At 42.6% G+C, this 14,555-nt stretch overlaps 1 protein-coding gene across 4 annotated transcripts in view; it reads left to right on the top strand.

The window, feature by feature from the left end:
• TTLL5 (tubulin tyrosine ligase like 5) overlaps positions 1-14,555 on the top strand; it is a 120,846-nt gene that overhangs the window by 11,164 nt on the left and 95,127 nt on the right. For all 4 annotated transcript variants that reach the window (XM_080977669.1, XM_080977671.1, XM_080977670.1 and 1 more), the window contains exons 7-12: positions 216-298; positions 5,142-5,211; positions 5,664-5,748; positions 10,373-10,474; positions 11,266-11,357; positions 12,908-13,015. In XM_080977669.1, the coding sequence (XP_080833795.1) occupies positions 216-298; positions 5,142-5,211; positions 5,664-5,748; positions 10,373-10,474; positions 11,266-11,357; positions 12,908-13,015 (540 nt within the window). The remainder of the gene's footprint in view (positions 1-215; positions 299-5,141; positions 5,212-5,663; positions 5,749-10,372; positions 10,475-11,265; positions 11,358-12,907; positions 13,016-14,555) is intronic.

The following is a 14,555-nucleotide window of genomic DNA, read 5'->3' as shown; positions in this document are numbered from 1 at the left end:
TCTGTGACCAAACTGAGTATAAAGTGAGGAGGAAAGATGCAGAATGAAAAGACACCTGTGGCAATTTTTAGCAGTTCATATAAAGACTGGCTGAAAGAGGCCCGTAAGTACTGCTGAAATTCCATTCAGTCATTGCTGGAAGCTGTGGCAATGTCTGGTAAACCTTTTGGTAAAGCATTTGATAGTGTTTGTGATTTTTATTCTTTCTCAACCAGGTTCCTATTCAAAGGATAGGGGACCCTGGATAGTGAAACCTGTGGCATCTTCTAGAGGACGAGGTGTCTATTTGATCAACAATGTAAGCACATAAATATACCAAGCTTGATAAGTTGCTTGCATCTTTGAGCAAGTGATAACGTTTCATGATAACATTTTGGCCTCCACATAAATGTTCAGACTGTTAGGAGCAACACACTGAGTATGGTACTGTCTTGCTGCACTTGTCCTGTTCCCTGTCACTTGTATCAGTTAAGCAAATTATTAAATAGTTAGATGTTGCTTATTTGGTTTGTCAAAAGCTGACAACAGAGCTTAGACGGAGCAATCAGAATAGCTGTTACTGTTTTGGTTGCTACTTAACATGTGCAAGAAGTCTGAGTCTTGGATACCAAGGAAGTAGTGTATAAGACCTTTGACTTGGGACATGAATGTTTTGAAACTGTGAGTGAATTTCCTGGGTGAAATTCCAGTTGTTCCCTTTGTGCAAGCATTCCAGCTTGCCAGGTGGAACGATACCCTCTCCCATTGTGTGCCTTTCTGGGGGTTCTCCTGACTCCCCAAGAGCCAATTTTTTTTGTAGTGGGAGGTGCTGTGGGAGGCGGGGGAAAGTTCCATTGCACAAGCACTAACTTTGTGCAGGGCTTCCCTTGACAGGGCTGATTAGGTGACTCCCGCCATATTGCCAGAGAGGTTATAGGAATATCTTTTCAGGGGTATATCCAGTAGAAGAGGGGTAGATTCAGAAAAACTTTGTAAGTCTAGGAGCAGTTATGTTCAGGTGGTTGCTGTTCTGTGCATTCTCACCTTCTGAACTGAGATCACTCGTTTGTTGGCTAATGTTACTTCTTAACAGACACATCCCCATTCTGGCAAGTGGAGATATCCTGAGGTTCATAGTGTAAAAGTTACCATACTTTTAGGGCAGCCACAGAATGATTAGAAGCGGCTATCTAATGGTAATGGGGTCATGTTGACCATACACTCATATGTTAGGCTAGTTGTCTGTATGGTGAGGCAAATTTTACCAAGCACTTGATCAGAAATCTGGAGAAGCAAGGGTGTGGTGACATTTTTGCTATAGGTAACTAGCTCACCTGCATCTATTGCATTCAGCACAGATTAGCACTTGGTAAATAGATTTCACCCATGGAGAACAGTGTAGCAGATTCACTGTTGACTGTTTTAACTACCTTGTCTATCACTAGTCGTGAAAGGAGCCATAATGGATAGAAAAGTTTATGTGTGTGTCCCCTAAAACTAATAGGCAAACTATAAAACTGAACAGTGAGTCACTGCTTTCACTCATATATATATCTCCCTTCCCCATATTGAAGGGGCCAGTTTGTCTCGTATGTTCTCAGCCTGGCTCCTTTCCCATGGAATAAGGCAGCTGCTAGCCAAGTGCATGAAGCAACTGTTTCCAGAGCTGCACAAGACTTTACTCTCCACTTCAAGGAAAGACATATGTGAACAAAGGGTCAGAACCTGGAGAAAGGCACTCTAAGCTTATTTCCCATAATATCTGCCTCTTCCAGGATTGTTAAACCCACAGATCTGTCAAATGTCTTACTCCTTCTCTAGAGAGTGCTCTCTAGAATCTCATTCTTAAATCGCCTTAATCTCCTGCAGATAATAGGAGATGCTTTTGTTTCTGTGTGTCACACTAGATAAATACAAAGTTTTCCAGTTGACTGTAGTTAACTTGTTCATACCCAAACTTATTTGAATAGTGGTTGCTACATAGGAAAGCCACTTTAGATTTGATTATCTGTATTGCTGTTAGAAACCATATCCATGTTCCAGGATGTTGCAGCCCTCAGACTTATCCACATGCAGCCTATTCCTGTCAAAATATGAGCCCTTGATCATGACTTTATCACATTAGCTTTTACTATATTGAACTGTCACAAGTATCATAGTTGTCGCACACAGTTCTTTTCTGTGCTCAGAGTTCAAAGCCTTGGACAGAATTGCCTGGTTTGGCATTTGGTCTGTGGTGCAGAAAGCATTATGTAAGGAAGTTGTTTTCTCTGCTGATGTTGTGCAGCCTGAATCCTATGCATGCTTACTTAGAAATTTGTCCCACTGTGTTTAGTGGAGGTTACTCCTAGGGAAGCCTGCATAGGATTGCAGCTTTAGTTCCTGTTACAGAGTCCTCATTCACAGCAATGTGGTCAACATTTCCAGTTTTTGCTGGAAGGAAAGAATAATATTAAAAATTTGAAAGGGAGAAACACCACCACTTAATTCTGGTCCAGTTTTGATATGAGAGGGAGCCCTGTGATTGTGTAGAATCATAGAATTGTAGAGTTGGGAGGGACCCCGAGGGTCATCTAGTTCAACCCCCTGCAATGCAGGAAACTTAGCTAGATCATACAGCCTCTACTTAAAAACCTCCAAGGAAAAAGAGTCCACCACGCCTCGTGGGAGTCTGTTCCACTGCCGAACAGCTGTTACTGTCAGAAAGTTCTTCCTGATGTTTAGTCGGGATCTCCTTTCTTATCACTTAAATCCATTGGTTCAGGTCCTAGACTCCAAGGCAGGAGAAAACAAGCTTGATAATAAGCTGCCTTCTGTTTTGCTCTCTGATGCATTTGTATTATATGAAGATGGATCATCTCTGAAAATGTTGAACTTGGTGTTTGATATTTGCATATCTTTATATACAATAACAAGGATGCGTTCATATAAAGACAATTTTGCAGCACTTACCGTATTTTTCGCACCATAGGACGCAGTTTTTCCGTCTTAAAAACTAAGGGGGAAAGTCTGTGCGCCCTATGGAGCGAATGCAGGGGGGGAGGCAGGCAGGAAAAGCCCCCAAGAGCCACACACAAGCTTCGTGCGGCTCTTGCGGGCTTTTCCCCAGGAGGGAGAAGGGACTGACACAGTCAGTCAGTCCCTTCTCCCTCCTCTAGAAAAGCCTTGTGCAATCTCTCCAGCCGGGGGGAGGCTGTGCAAGGCTAAAGAGGAAGCCAGGGCAGCGAGCGCGATCCATCCCCTCGCTGCCTGGGCTTCCTCCTTAGCCTTGCACGCCTCTCCAGCCGTGGGAGGCTGCGCAAGGCTAAAGAAGCCAACTTTTAAAAAATATCTCTATCTCTATCTCTACCTCTTTTTCTTTTTTCGTCCTTTCTCCACCCCCTTCTTTTCCTCTGGATCAGTGTTTTTATCTAGATTAACGTTTTAGTTTGGAGGGGGGGATATTATAAAAAAGGAAACTTTGCAGCTTTTATTTTAGTATACAATAAAAACAGATTAAACAAAACACAAAAGAAGGAAATAGCACAGAAGAAGAAGAGAAAAGGGAAAGCCATTTACCAGAGGTAGATCTTAACCCTTGCCTCACCTGGGAGCTTCTCTGGGCAGGAATTCCCTCGTCTTAAGTGGGGTGGGGGGAGAGTGGCAGGTAGGGGGGTACCTATCTAGACACTGAAGCCACATGTCTCTCCAATGAAAATTGGGAGTGGGCATTGTGTGAAGTGGCTGTGGATCTCCTGCCGCAGATGTGTAGGACTGTATAGCGTTGGGAGGGCCACCCAAGGGTCATCTAGCCCAGCCCCCTCACAATGTAGGAATTACAGCTAAAGAACGCCAGGCAGATGGTCCCCCAACTGCTGCTTAAAAGCCTCCAGTGGTGGAGACCCCCAACACCTTCCAAGGTCATAGAATTGCAGGGTTGGAAGGGAACCCCAGGAGTCATCTAGTCCAGCCCCGGTGGACAGCGGGCACGATCCATCCCGTTGCGCAAGGCTAAAGATGCTGCTCAAGGCTAAAGAGGAAGCCAAGGCAGTGAGCGGGATGGATGTCTTCTTCTTTAGCTGCGCTGGAGAGGTTGCGTGGCTATGGATCCCACTCGCTGTCTTGGCTTCTTTGCTCTTTGGGGCTGGGGGGGGGGGACCCAGGCTTCCCCTGCAGCCCCGAGAAGCTCTGGGAGAAGCGGACAGGCTGCGCACAGCCTGTCCCTTGCTCTTTGGGGCTGGGGGGGGAATAATATATTTTCCCTTGATTTCCCCCTCTAAAAACTAGGTGCGTCCTGTGGTCCGGTGCGTCCAATAGAGCAAAAAATACGGTAATTCTTGCTATTCTGCTCTAAGCTGCAAGTGGAATAGCAACTCTGTTTCAAGATTTCTGGAATCAAAATAACTTTCTGCAGCCATGTGAGCAATCTCATTTCTCTAGCGCCAAATGTTTTAGGGCCAGCGTAGGCAAACTCGGCCCTCCAGATGTTTTGGGACTACAGTAGTACCTCTGGTTACGAACTTAATTCGTTCCAGAAAGTCCGCTCTTAACCTGAAACCGTTCTTAACCTGAGGTACCACTTTAGCTAATGGGGCCTCCTGCTGCCACCGCGCCACCAGCACACGATTTCTGTTCTCATCCTGGGGCAAAGTTCTTAACCCGAGGTACTAGTTCCGGGTTAACGGAGTCTGTAACCCAAAGTGTTTGTAACCCGAGGTACCACTGTACAACTCCCAACATCCCTGACCACTGGTCCTGTTAGCTAGGGATGATGAGAGTTGTAGTCCCAAAACATCTGGAGGGCCGAGTTTTAGGGGGACAAATTTCATTCCGACGGTGGTGTGTATGTATTTAAGAGGGTAAATGCTCCTTTTTCACTTGTTGCACTGCCAATCATATTTTTATCTACTCGCCCCACATGCCTCCTGAATCTGTTCAGGGTTTTTACACAACTCCCTGGAGGTGAATTTGGGAAAAGGCCCAAGGGATGTAAAGTTCCATTGAGCAAATTCTTGCACAAGTGGGACAACTTCATTGGATACGACCCAATAGCTTTTGCCCCAGCATTTGGTTAACCTAGTAATCAGGCAAACATTCCTTGGCATGCAGCAATTGGGGGATAGTGTGTTAGCATTCAGGTGTCCTGTTCCTCACTCCAATGTGCTGTCTGTTTCTTCCTGTAGCCAAGTCAGATTTCCCTTGAAGAGAACATCTTGGTCTCCCGCTACATCAACAACCCTTTACTCATAGATGGTGAGTTCGTGTCTGAGTTAACTTTTCCTTCAGGAGATGTAAGTGGAGGCTTCAGAATTTTATTTATTGATTTATTATATTTATATCCTACATTTCTTCCAATAAGTTCAAGGCAGCATATGTGGTTCTAGCCCTCTGCCAGTTTCTTTCAATAACCCTGTGAAGTGCATTAGGCTGAGAGATAGCAATGGGCCCAGTCACCTGATGAGCTACAGAACTGAGTGGTGATTTGAACCTGGCTATTGAATAATAGGAAAACAATTCTGTTTGAGTCTGTTGTGAAGCATTCACCCTATTAAAAATACAGTTGTGTCATCCAAACGCACAAAGCATCACTATTCAGGAATACTCACTGGAAATATCTGATCCCCTGACCCTGTTGTTCTCAACTCTTAGGTAGGTTCAATTTTTGAACAATTTGTGGCCACTGATGAGTGTTGTTCCTTTTTCAGATTTCAAATTTGATGTGCGGCTGTATGTTCTGGTGACGTCCTATGACCCCCTTGTCATCTACCTCTATGAGGAAGGTCTAGCCAGGTAGGTGTCGGTTCTGTGTCCCATGCTGTAGAAAGCAAATATTTTGCTCCACAGAGTTGATGAGTCAGGTGTCTTAATTTCATTTTGTGACTGTCTCTTAAGATATTGAAGAGGTCTCTTGGTAATCGTACTCAGCTTTTGGAAGTTGGGAATCATGAATCAATGCTTATAAAGTATCTAGATAAAAAATATTTTCTCTCATTATGAGTGCAGTTCCATTTCTTTCCTGTCCTATTCTTCTCAAGCCCCATGTGTTAGGGGCAGTTTCTAGTAGAGAATCTGCTGAGCTTAGCTACTGGCTGAAATTCAAGCAGCCTCAGCAATGACAGGGAATTATGGAATATACCGTATTTTTTGTGTATAATTTGGGGATTCCAAATTAAGGAAACACCCCTTAGCACTACCCATGTATAAGACGACCCCCAATTTTAAACCTAATTTTCTGGTAAAAAAACCTAATATTATACATGGAAAAATACTGTATGCATCAGTGAATGAAATGCCGTTTCCTGACTGGCCTTGAGGTGGCAGTAGTGGACTTTAAGGCTTTCATTGCCTTCCAAAGTTTTTGTCTTTCCTGAATTTGTGAGTATAGGCACAAGGGAAAGCTTTCATGACTTTGGCGCCATCAGGTTACAACTCTTTTTGTCCACATATTTCCGTCTCTGGCCAAAATGCCAAGAAGCCTATACTAAAGAAACATAGGAAGGTGTTTTATACCAGGTCAGGCATGTGTCCGACCCATTATTTTAATTGAGAACTTGGTTCAAAAAGTTTAAGCATTCCACAGCCTTTCTTCAGTAGCTATATTAAGAACTAGAGGCAGTATGCAATGACTTGTAGGAAGTGGCACAACAATACTGCATGTGAGATAATAGAGGATAAAAGCAGAATGTTGCTCCCCTTGTACTGAATTTAGGAAGAAGTTGTGGTGTCCTTAGTACAGTGGTGCCTCGCAAGATGAAATTAATCCGTTCCGCGAGTCTCTTCGTCTTGCGGTTTTTTCGTCTTGCGAACCACGGCTATTAGCGGCTTAGCGGCTATTAACGGCTTAGCGGCTTTAAGAAAAAGGAAACAAACTCGCAAGAACCCGCAAGACGTTTCGTCTTGCGAAGCAAGCCCATAGGGAAATTCGTCTTGCGGAACGACTCAAAAAATGCAAAACCCTTTCGTCTAGCGAGTTTTTCGTCTTGCGGGGCACCACTGTACGTAGTGTTATGGGACAGTGGTCCTCTCTTGTTTGATATGGGCAAATGGGTTGCAAACTGTGTCATATATTTTGACTTGTTCCAGAGCAACTTTCCATTCTAGCTCTGGGCCTCCTTTGCAGGTAACAATCTGATACTTTAAAGTGGAAGGTATAATTGTGATGAACCTCTTTTGTCCCTACTCCTCCTAATGATCTTGGCATTTGTCTCTTATCGCCTCACCTGAAGTAGATTTATTTAATGCATTTTTCAGAAATTAATTGTCTCCTAAAGTGGCTCACATCAGTAAGAATAAGAGAGAGGCCCTGATATTAGGCATACTAACTTAAAAACAAACAAACCCACAAAAGTGAAAGGAGTGAAGGGAAAAGGTAGAGGAGGGAGATCAGTTCTTCAAGGCCAGAACAAAGTGGTGAACTATATAAGTCGGCATTTGTTTTTATTCATGCTGGTCTTCCCTTTGTTGGTGTTCTTGCTTGAATAGCAAATGGTGGCTCTTGTTTCTTTGGCTGATAGATGGGGCCAGAGTGTTCTTTCCTCTTGCTTCTACAGTTCCAGGGCAACAGGCAGCTGGAGCTGAGTGTTCTTTCAGGCTGTAAAGGGGGAAGCGAACTCCCTGCAGCTGCTTCGTCTCTGGCTGATGGATGAGGCCAAGTTGGTCTCCCTCTTGCCTTGATGTTATTCCTGGGAGGCAAGGGCTGTGGCTTCCCAGTGGCCCTCGGCCCTCTGGTCAATGGCAGAAGTCACGGTATGTTTCCCTTCTGCTCTCCAATCTCGAAGCAGTTCACTTATCAAGTGAACGTACTTAATTGTGAGCTGATTTTTTTTGGGGGGGGTGGAGAGGAATCAACTTTACACTTGAATATCACAGCACAACAGGCAGCTTCTGTGGTGCATCTTAAAACAGCCCGTTGTACACGATCAAAACAAAGTGCAAAAGGCTTAGATGCATGCTGGTAATTTTTTGTGTAACGTACCTTTGCAAAGTGAATGTTGTTGCCACCTCCTTTTGTGTTCTTTAGCAGCCTGTGCCCTTCATGTTTGCTGGTTTCGGATTGTGCACAGACTTCTGACAGCAGTAAAGTGCCAGTAGGGGGCACTCAGGGACAGGTTCTGCAAGTTTCTTCCTCAACTTAGTTTTTCTTTGTTTGGAGTCAAAGGGAAAAAGTCAGTTATTTTAAAATATCAAGTTTTAAAGAGCTATATTTTGGGGCCTAAACTCTTCCAGGCAGACATTTGTAGTTGGACCAGTGCTGATCTGCGGAGAAAACGCAGAGTCGTTTTGTGGAAATACAATGGGTTGAGCAGAAAACCAAATGTGCTTCAGAGGGGCCCCAGAAGGAGAAGGGGTGGGAAAAGGACGTGGCTGCGCAACTATGCTCTGAAACGAAGGAGCAGGCAGCAGAACCTCGCAGTGCCTGACAGTGTGCTGCTTTCCTGTTCCCTAAGCCCCCTAGTGCCCTCTCCTTTGGTAGTCCTGCTTGCTAATTAGCACTGGCTCCATGGAGATATTTACCTTTTCTCTGCTGGATTCCTGTGGTTTCCAAAGAATTCAGGTACTTACTGTGAGCCAAGGAATTCACATTACCTCATAGACTGTGTTGTGGCCAGAGCCTGTTACAGCAGCCCAGTCCCCTTTTCAGTAACCCCTGCCTGGCAGGCCCTTGATGTTTGGGGAATGTAGCTAACTTAAGCAGTGGGGGGATTGCAGTTGGTCTCATGATCCTCCTTTCTCTCTCCCCCCACCTCCCAGGTTATAGCAAACATATCAGTTTTGAGCAACAGTATTTTGTACTTCTTGCTACTACTGAGCATGCCTCGATTGGTTAAGCTAGTATGAAGCAGAATACCACTATTGGTTTCCTACATTGAAGAGCGTTGGGCTTATTGGCAGGATATAAGAGTGTTGGTGCTATCTGTTTTTGTGCATGTGAAGTAGTAGCTGGAATTTGAAAATGGTTCTTCATTTTTTTGTAAGTGGCTTGGAAACTTTTTTGTAGTAAGCAACTAATAATAATAGAATTGTAGAGTTGGAAGGGACCATGAGGGTCATCTAGTCCAACCCCCTGCAATGCAGGAATCTTTTGCCCATTGTGGGGCTTGAACCCACGGCCTTGTGATTAAGAGTCTCATACTCTACAAGTAATAAATTATGTACCCATTAGGAGATTACATAGATCTGACTGAAGAAGTATAGAGAATTTGGAGTGGCATTCAAGATGGTACACTGGGCCAAGTTGTTTGTGTTTATATACAGTCTTTCCTCCTGCACAGCAATGTTACAGTACAAAAATCAAAGAAAAACTCCTTAAAGCTTGATTGTCTAAAACAAGAAGCCTAATGTAATACAGCCAGCCCACCATACCAGCTACTGGCTTCCAGGGCTTATTTAGGTTCCCACAGCCCAGATGAATAAATATGTTTCGTTGACATCTGAAAATTTTCAGTGTGGGAAACCTCATAGAGGGAATTCTATAACCAGGGTGCCACTACCATGAAGGCTCAGTCTTGGGCAACCAGCTTACAGGCTATACCTGGTGGTAGAACCATTAGCAGGACCTCTTCTGCTGATTTCAAAGCGGGAGTCAGTTTGGAGACCAACAGCTCTCCCCACTTTAATTTCCTTGGCATGGTTTATATACCATAATGCCATTTGTGTGTCCTCATTCCATTTAAGTTCCATCATTCATTTGCAATGATATTGGATTTTCCATAAAACTTTGAGTTGCAAATTAATTTGCATCGAATTTTCTGATGCCCCTGAGCATGATCTGATTTAATGTGTTTATTTTACTTGTATTTAGAACACTAGGCTAAAAATGCTGAAACTGCCAAGCTGGCCTAATAAATTATTTGCATTTGGTATCCCTCAATTGTTCCTAATTAACTTAAGAAACAGAACATTGACAAATTTTCCACTCCACACTCCTGTTCAGTTGTTATTCCTGTGTCCATATGGAGTTAAATGGTTAAAAGCCGTTTAAACTGCTTCCTGCATTGAGGATGGGGTCCTTCAATCAATTAGTTCATATAAGTCCAATTATGTGACACAAACAGAAAAAATAATTAATCAAAGATGGTTCCTGTTACTGATGTTGGCAGAACAGATAATGAATTCAGTTGCACTGCTGTTTCTAAATGTATGTGTGTTTCCTGGATAAGACTGCAAATAGCCCATTGCAATTTGGTAGTGGATAAGAGACTGTGAAAAAGAGATGATAGCAATTTCTGATATGGTGTGATGAGGGATGGGTTTGGGGAGGAAGCATGGAAGTTGGCAGCTAGCTTTCATCAGATGTATAGGTGAGGGCAGAAAGTAATATCTAGCCATTCCCCAATCTCTAGATAAAAGATGATGGGACAATTTACCTGCTATGCTTTGAATTATTGTTGTAGTCTTGGTTCTTGTTTTGTAGGTTTGCAACTGTGAGATATGACCAGGGAGCAAAGAATATTAAGAACCAATTCATGCATTTAACAAACTACAGTGTCAACAAGAAGAGTGGTGACTATGTCAGGTACTTACATTTTGCTGAGGAGTTTTTGAGTTTTCAGTTGTCCAGAGAAAAGCAGCCAAAGCCATGATATTTATTTATTTAAATATATTTTTATCCTGCCTGTTACACCCCGCCCCCACAAAGTAGCTTACAGCAGTTAATATATATAATTGAATAATGAAGCACTAAAAAACAAAACTAGTATTTTGTTGTGGCTGTCTTAAATTGATGCAGACACTGATTTAGAGACCACCTTAACCCAGTAGATCTCTGTGGTCTGTGGGAAGGTTTCTTCTGCAAGCTTCAAAGATCTTAGCTGCCCCCTCTGTGGTAACTTGGATCAGTCTTTTTTAGTGTGGCTGCCTCTGTTCTGCAGAACAGCATTACTGTTGAGATATGACAGACATCCACTTTTGGCACTTTCCAGAAACAATTGAAGATATTCTTGTTCCTATAGGCTTTCCCAGTTGAATAAATGTGTATTTGCCACGAGTCTCTATTTTGTATTGTCTTAGTTTTGTTTTAAAGGTATTGGCTGTTTTGTGTGTTGTTAACTTTTTTTGCTGTTTTTATTGTACTTTCCCTTGATATGCTTGCCTAGAAGGTGATTAATAAAATAATAATAATGGTGATGATGATCTGTGATTCTATGTGCTACTTGTAAGACTTGACCCAAATTGTTTATTTCTGTTAAACATTTGTCAACAATAATTAATACAAAAACCCAAAACTTGTAAATTGACATTTAAACAGAAATATGAGACATTATACTGAAGTTCCTGAAAGTGTGAAATCTATTTCTTTGGTCATAGCTGTGATGACCCTGAAGTGGAAGATTATGGGAACAAATGGAGTATGAGTGCAATGCTAAGGTATCTGAAACAGGAAGGGAAAGATACTACAGGTGAGTAGAGAACTGTTACCCCCAGAACAGCACATGATAGGAAGAGAGGAGGGGTAATTCCGTCTGGCAAGCAAAAATTCTTGCTCTGACGGAACAATCAGAAGAGTATGAGGTTGAATACTTCCCATGTGTCTTTTGTAAACACACTATTCCCTATGTAGTATTCACTTTATTAAGTGAATGCCTTTCATCTTGGAATTCTGTATTTTATTGGACAGTTTCTTTTCCTCACATTTGATTGATTTACTGATAGCATCATGAATGAGCAATGCAAATTAGATATTCTTTTTAGCAACAAGTTCTTAGCATTAATTAATTATGACTAGCATCAGTACCAGTGTTGTCAAAATTCTTGTTTAGTGGAAGGAGACTGGTGGACTCAGAAGTGTGTAATGCATGGAATAATGCATGCTGTTTGAAGCAGGCATTGTTTTTGCAAAAGTGAAGAGTCAGTGCCTATGAGAATATATGGCTTTCATTTTCATGTGAGAATTGAAATGGCTTACAATTAATATATACACAGGTGGTTTGGCCAGACTAAGACATGAGCATTCTGATGTACTTAAAATTTTTTGGATCAACTTTGTGTTTGTCTGAAATCTTGAAAGTGACAGACGATAGTCTGCAACAGAAATGGACAAATTATTTATTCATGTGGGGTCACTAGTCTCCAGACAGTGGTATTGAGGCCAAGAGAATATTTTTTGGCACAGTAGCTAGGTTCCATAATAAAACTGATGCTTCCTAAAGGTTTTACATAGCTTTTGTGCTTGGGCATAGCAATACATACAAATGTGTACAATTGCTGATAGTCAAGAAAAGCTATAACATTAAAGTGGAATACCTTTCTTGAAAAGCAGCAAGTTTACAAACTTTTTATTTTTCCACGGAATGAAAGTGTAGGCAAATATATTAGGGATTTCATTAAAAAATAATGATAGGGCTAACAGGGACTGGAACTAATTGCCTTGGGGTCTGTCATTTGGTTGTCCTAGTTTAGAAGAGGCACAACTTGCAAATTTGTGGAATTCTGTCCCCACGGAGGTTCGCCTGGCACCTTCATTATATAGCTTTTGTTGTATGCTGAAGACACACCTCTTTACCTTGGCCTTTACCTCTTGAGTTATATATTTTGAAGACCCACTCTAGCTGTGATTGTAATTAGTTTTAAACTGTTTTTATGCTGTATTTTATATTGCTGTAACCAGCCCTGGGACCTTCTGATGAAGGGTGGGTAATAAATCTAATAATTAATAATAATTATAATAAGCAATAACACTTTATGTTGTACCTCAAAACTATAATATTACTTTACTTGGTTTTAATTCTTATACTTTGGTTGGTATTTATGGGGTACCTATAAGCAAGTCTCCTAATTCCTTCCTACAGTTTATTTTAAAGTTCCCTTGTGGGCGTGCTCTTATGAGCTTTCTGTTTGCTGGCTGTTGTTGATGCTCATGTTCTTATGTGTCTTTGTTTCAATATCACAGGTTAAAAATCCTCATATCAAATTTCTCATTCTTTTTCGCTTTACCCTTTTCTCCTTCCAGCTCTGATGGCCAGTGTAGAGGATCTGATAATAAAGACAATACTTTCAGCTGAACTGGTAATAGCTGCTGCCTGCAAAGCCTTTCTCCCACACCGTGGTGTTTGTTTTGGTAAGGAAATGAAGGCACCTCATCTGTTGTATGCAGTTTCTCTGACAATGCAATCCTATATGTGTCTAGTCAGAAGTAAGTTACATTGAGTTCAGAGGAACTTTTATTTCCAGGTAAGTGTGAAAGGATTCCAGCCTTATGGTGGAATTCAGTATAGCACTAAGTGGGGTATGCATGGGGATGGGGACAAGGTCTGCTCATGCAATGGGACATGCCCAGTGTGTGTCATGACATCATGCGCTCTGCCCAGTCTCAGAACCTGACTTCCAGTGACACAGGAAGTCAGGTTCTGAGACCTCACAAGGCCTTGGATGTGACTTCTGGTGCTTCGCGAGGCACCAGAAGTTACAACAGGGGCCCTGCAGTGTGGGTGCTGAGTACCCATGACAATTTTTTTGTGGGTGCTCAGGCACCCAGAGCCTCCTATAGTTGGCACCCCTGCCCCCAACCCTCCAGAGCAAATTTAAGGGGTGCACAGGGGGAAGCCCCGTTGTACTAGCACACCTCGTTCCCCACATCCAACAACTTAGTTGAATCTCCCCCTTCAGTGTTTCTTCTTCCTCGGGTCATATTTTGAAGGGAGTATGGGTAATTTGCACTTCATACTAGATCATTAATGGACAAAGAATGGGCCAGACACCTTCTGTAGACCATATGAAGTTGTAAGCAGCTGTTCTTTGAATGATGCCACACATGGTCACAACATGGGTGGCTGGTTGTGTTCGTTGCTTGTGTACGTCCACTGTGGCATGGGCTGCTGTCAAAGAACAACTGTAACAGGTAAGCTGCTTTGTTTTTCTTAGTAATGTAATATGGGCAGGATGCCAGCAATTAAATTAACATGCAAGGTTTAAAATGCAAGAGAATATTCATCTGTTCAGTGCACGGATGACCTAGAGGGTGCATTCCGCTAGTAAAAGTGTAACAAAAAAGCACTCAACTTATTAATGAAAGACTAGGAATGGCAGCAGCTGTGAGATGGAAAACTTAATCCTTTTTTAAAAAAAGAAAAGAAAAGAAAAGCATATTTCTTGTTCACAGTTTGAAAATGTGCATCAGATTTCTCCTGAAATAAGAGAGCTTCAATGATGCTTTAAGAACAGAAGGAATTGAATTGGCGTCATTGTCCCCGCTCTTTATGATCTCTTGGGTCTCTCTGCTTTTCATGGCATTTTGTTTCTTTTTGTCTTGCACTTGGTTGCTTTTGTGTCCTGGTTGTTGTTGTTTTTTTTTGGGGGGGGGAGAGCAGTCTAGGTTGGTGATTATTCAACCTGGTGAGTGTGGCATTGCCCAATGCTTTCTCCTAACCCTGGTTCCGCAGCGGGTGGGGAAGGATCACTGGCTCCTCCCCAGGACTTGAGTTGAAAGGGGAGCTGAGATATGCTTTGACTGCATTCTTGCCAGGTGCATGTGCAGAGCCAAAGCGAGCCTCCGCTTCTGCCTCTCCTCCTTGGCTCTGAACTTGAGGAACATGGTGGAGACATGTGGGTTTGCCTCTGCTAGGCACTCCGAGCTTGGAAGATGCTGCTGGAGCAGAAGA

This window comes from Podarcis pityusensis (genome assembly GCF_964106645.2).
Source record: "Podarcis pityusensis genome assembly, chromosome: 1".
In the NCBI taxonomy this organism is placed as follows: domain Eukaryota; kingdom Metazoa; phylum Chordata; class Lepidosauria; order Squamata; family Lacertidae; genus Podarcis; species Podarcis pityusensis.
Note: the sequence above shows the minus strand (reverse complement) of the source record. Positions and strands in the feature narration are given on the sequence as shown.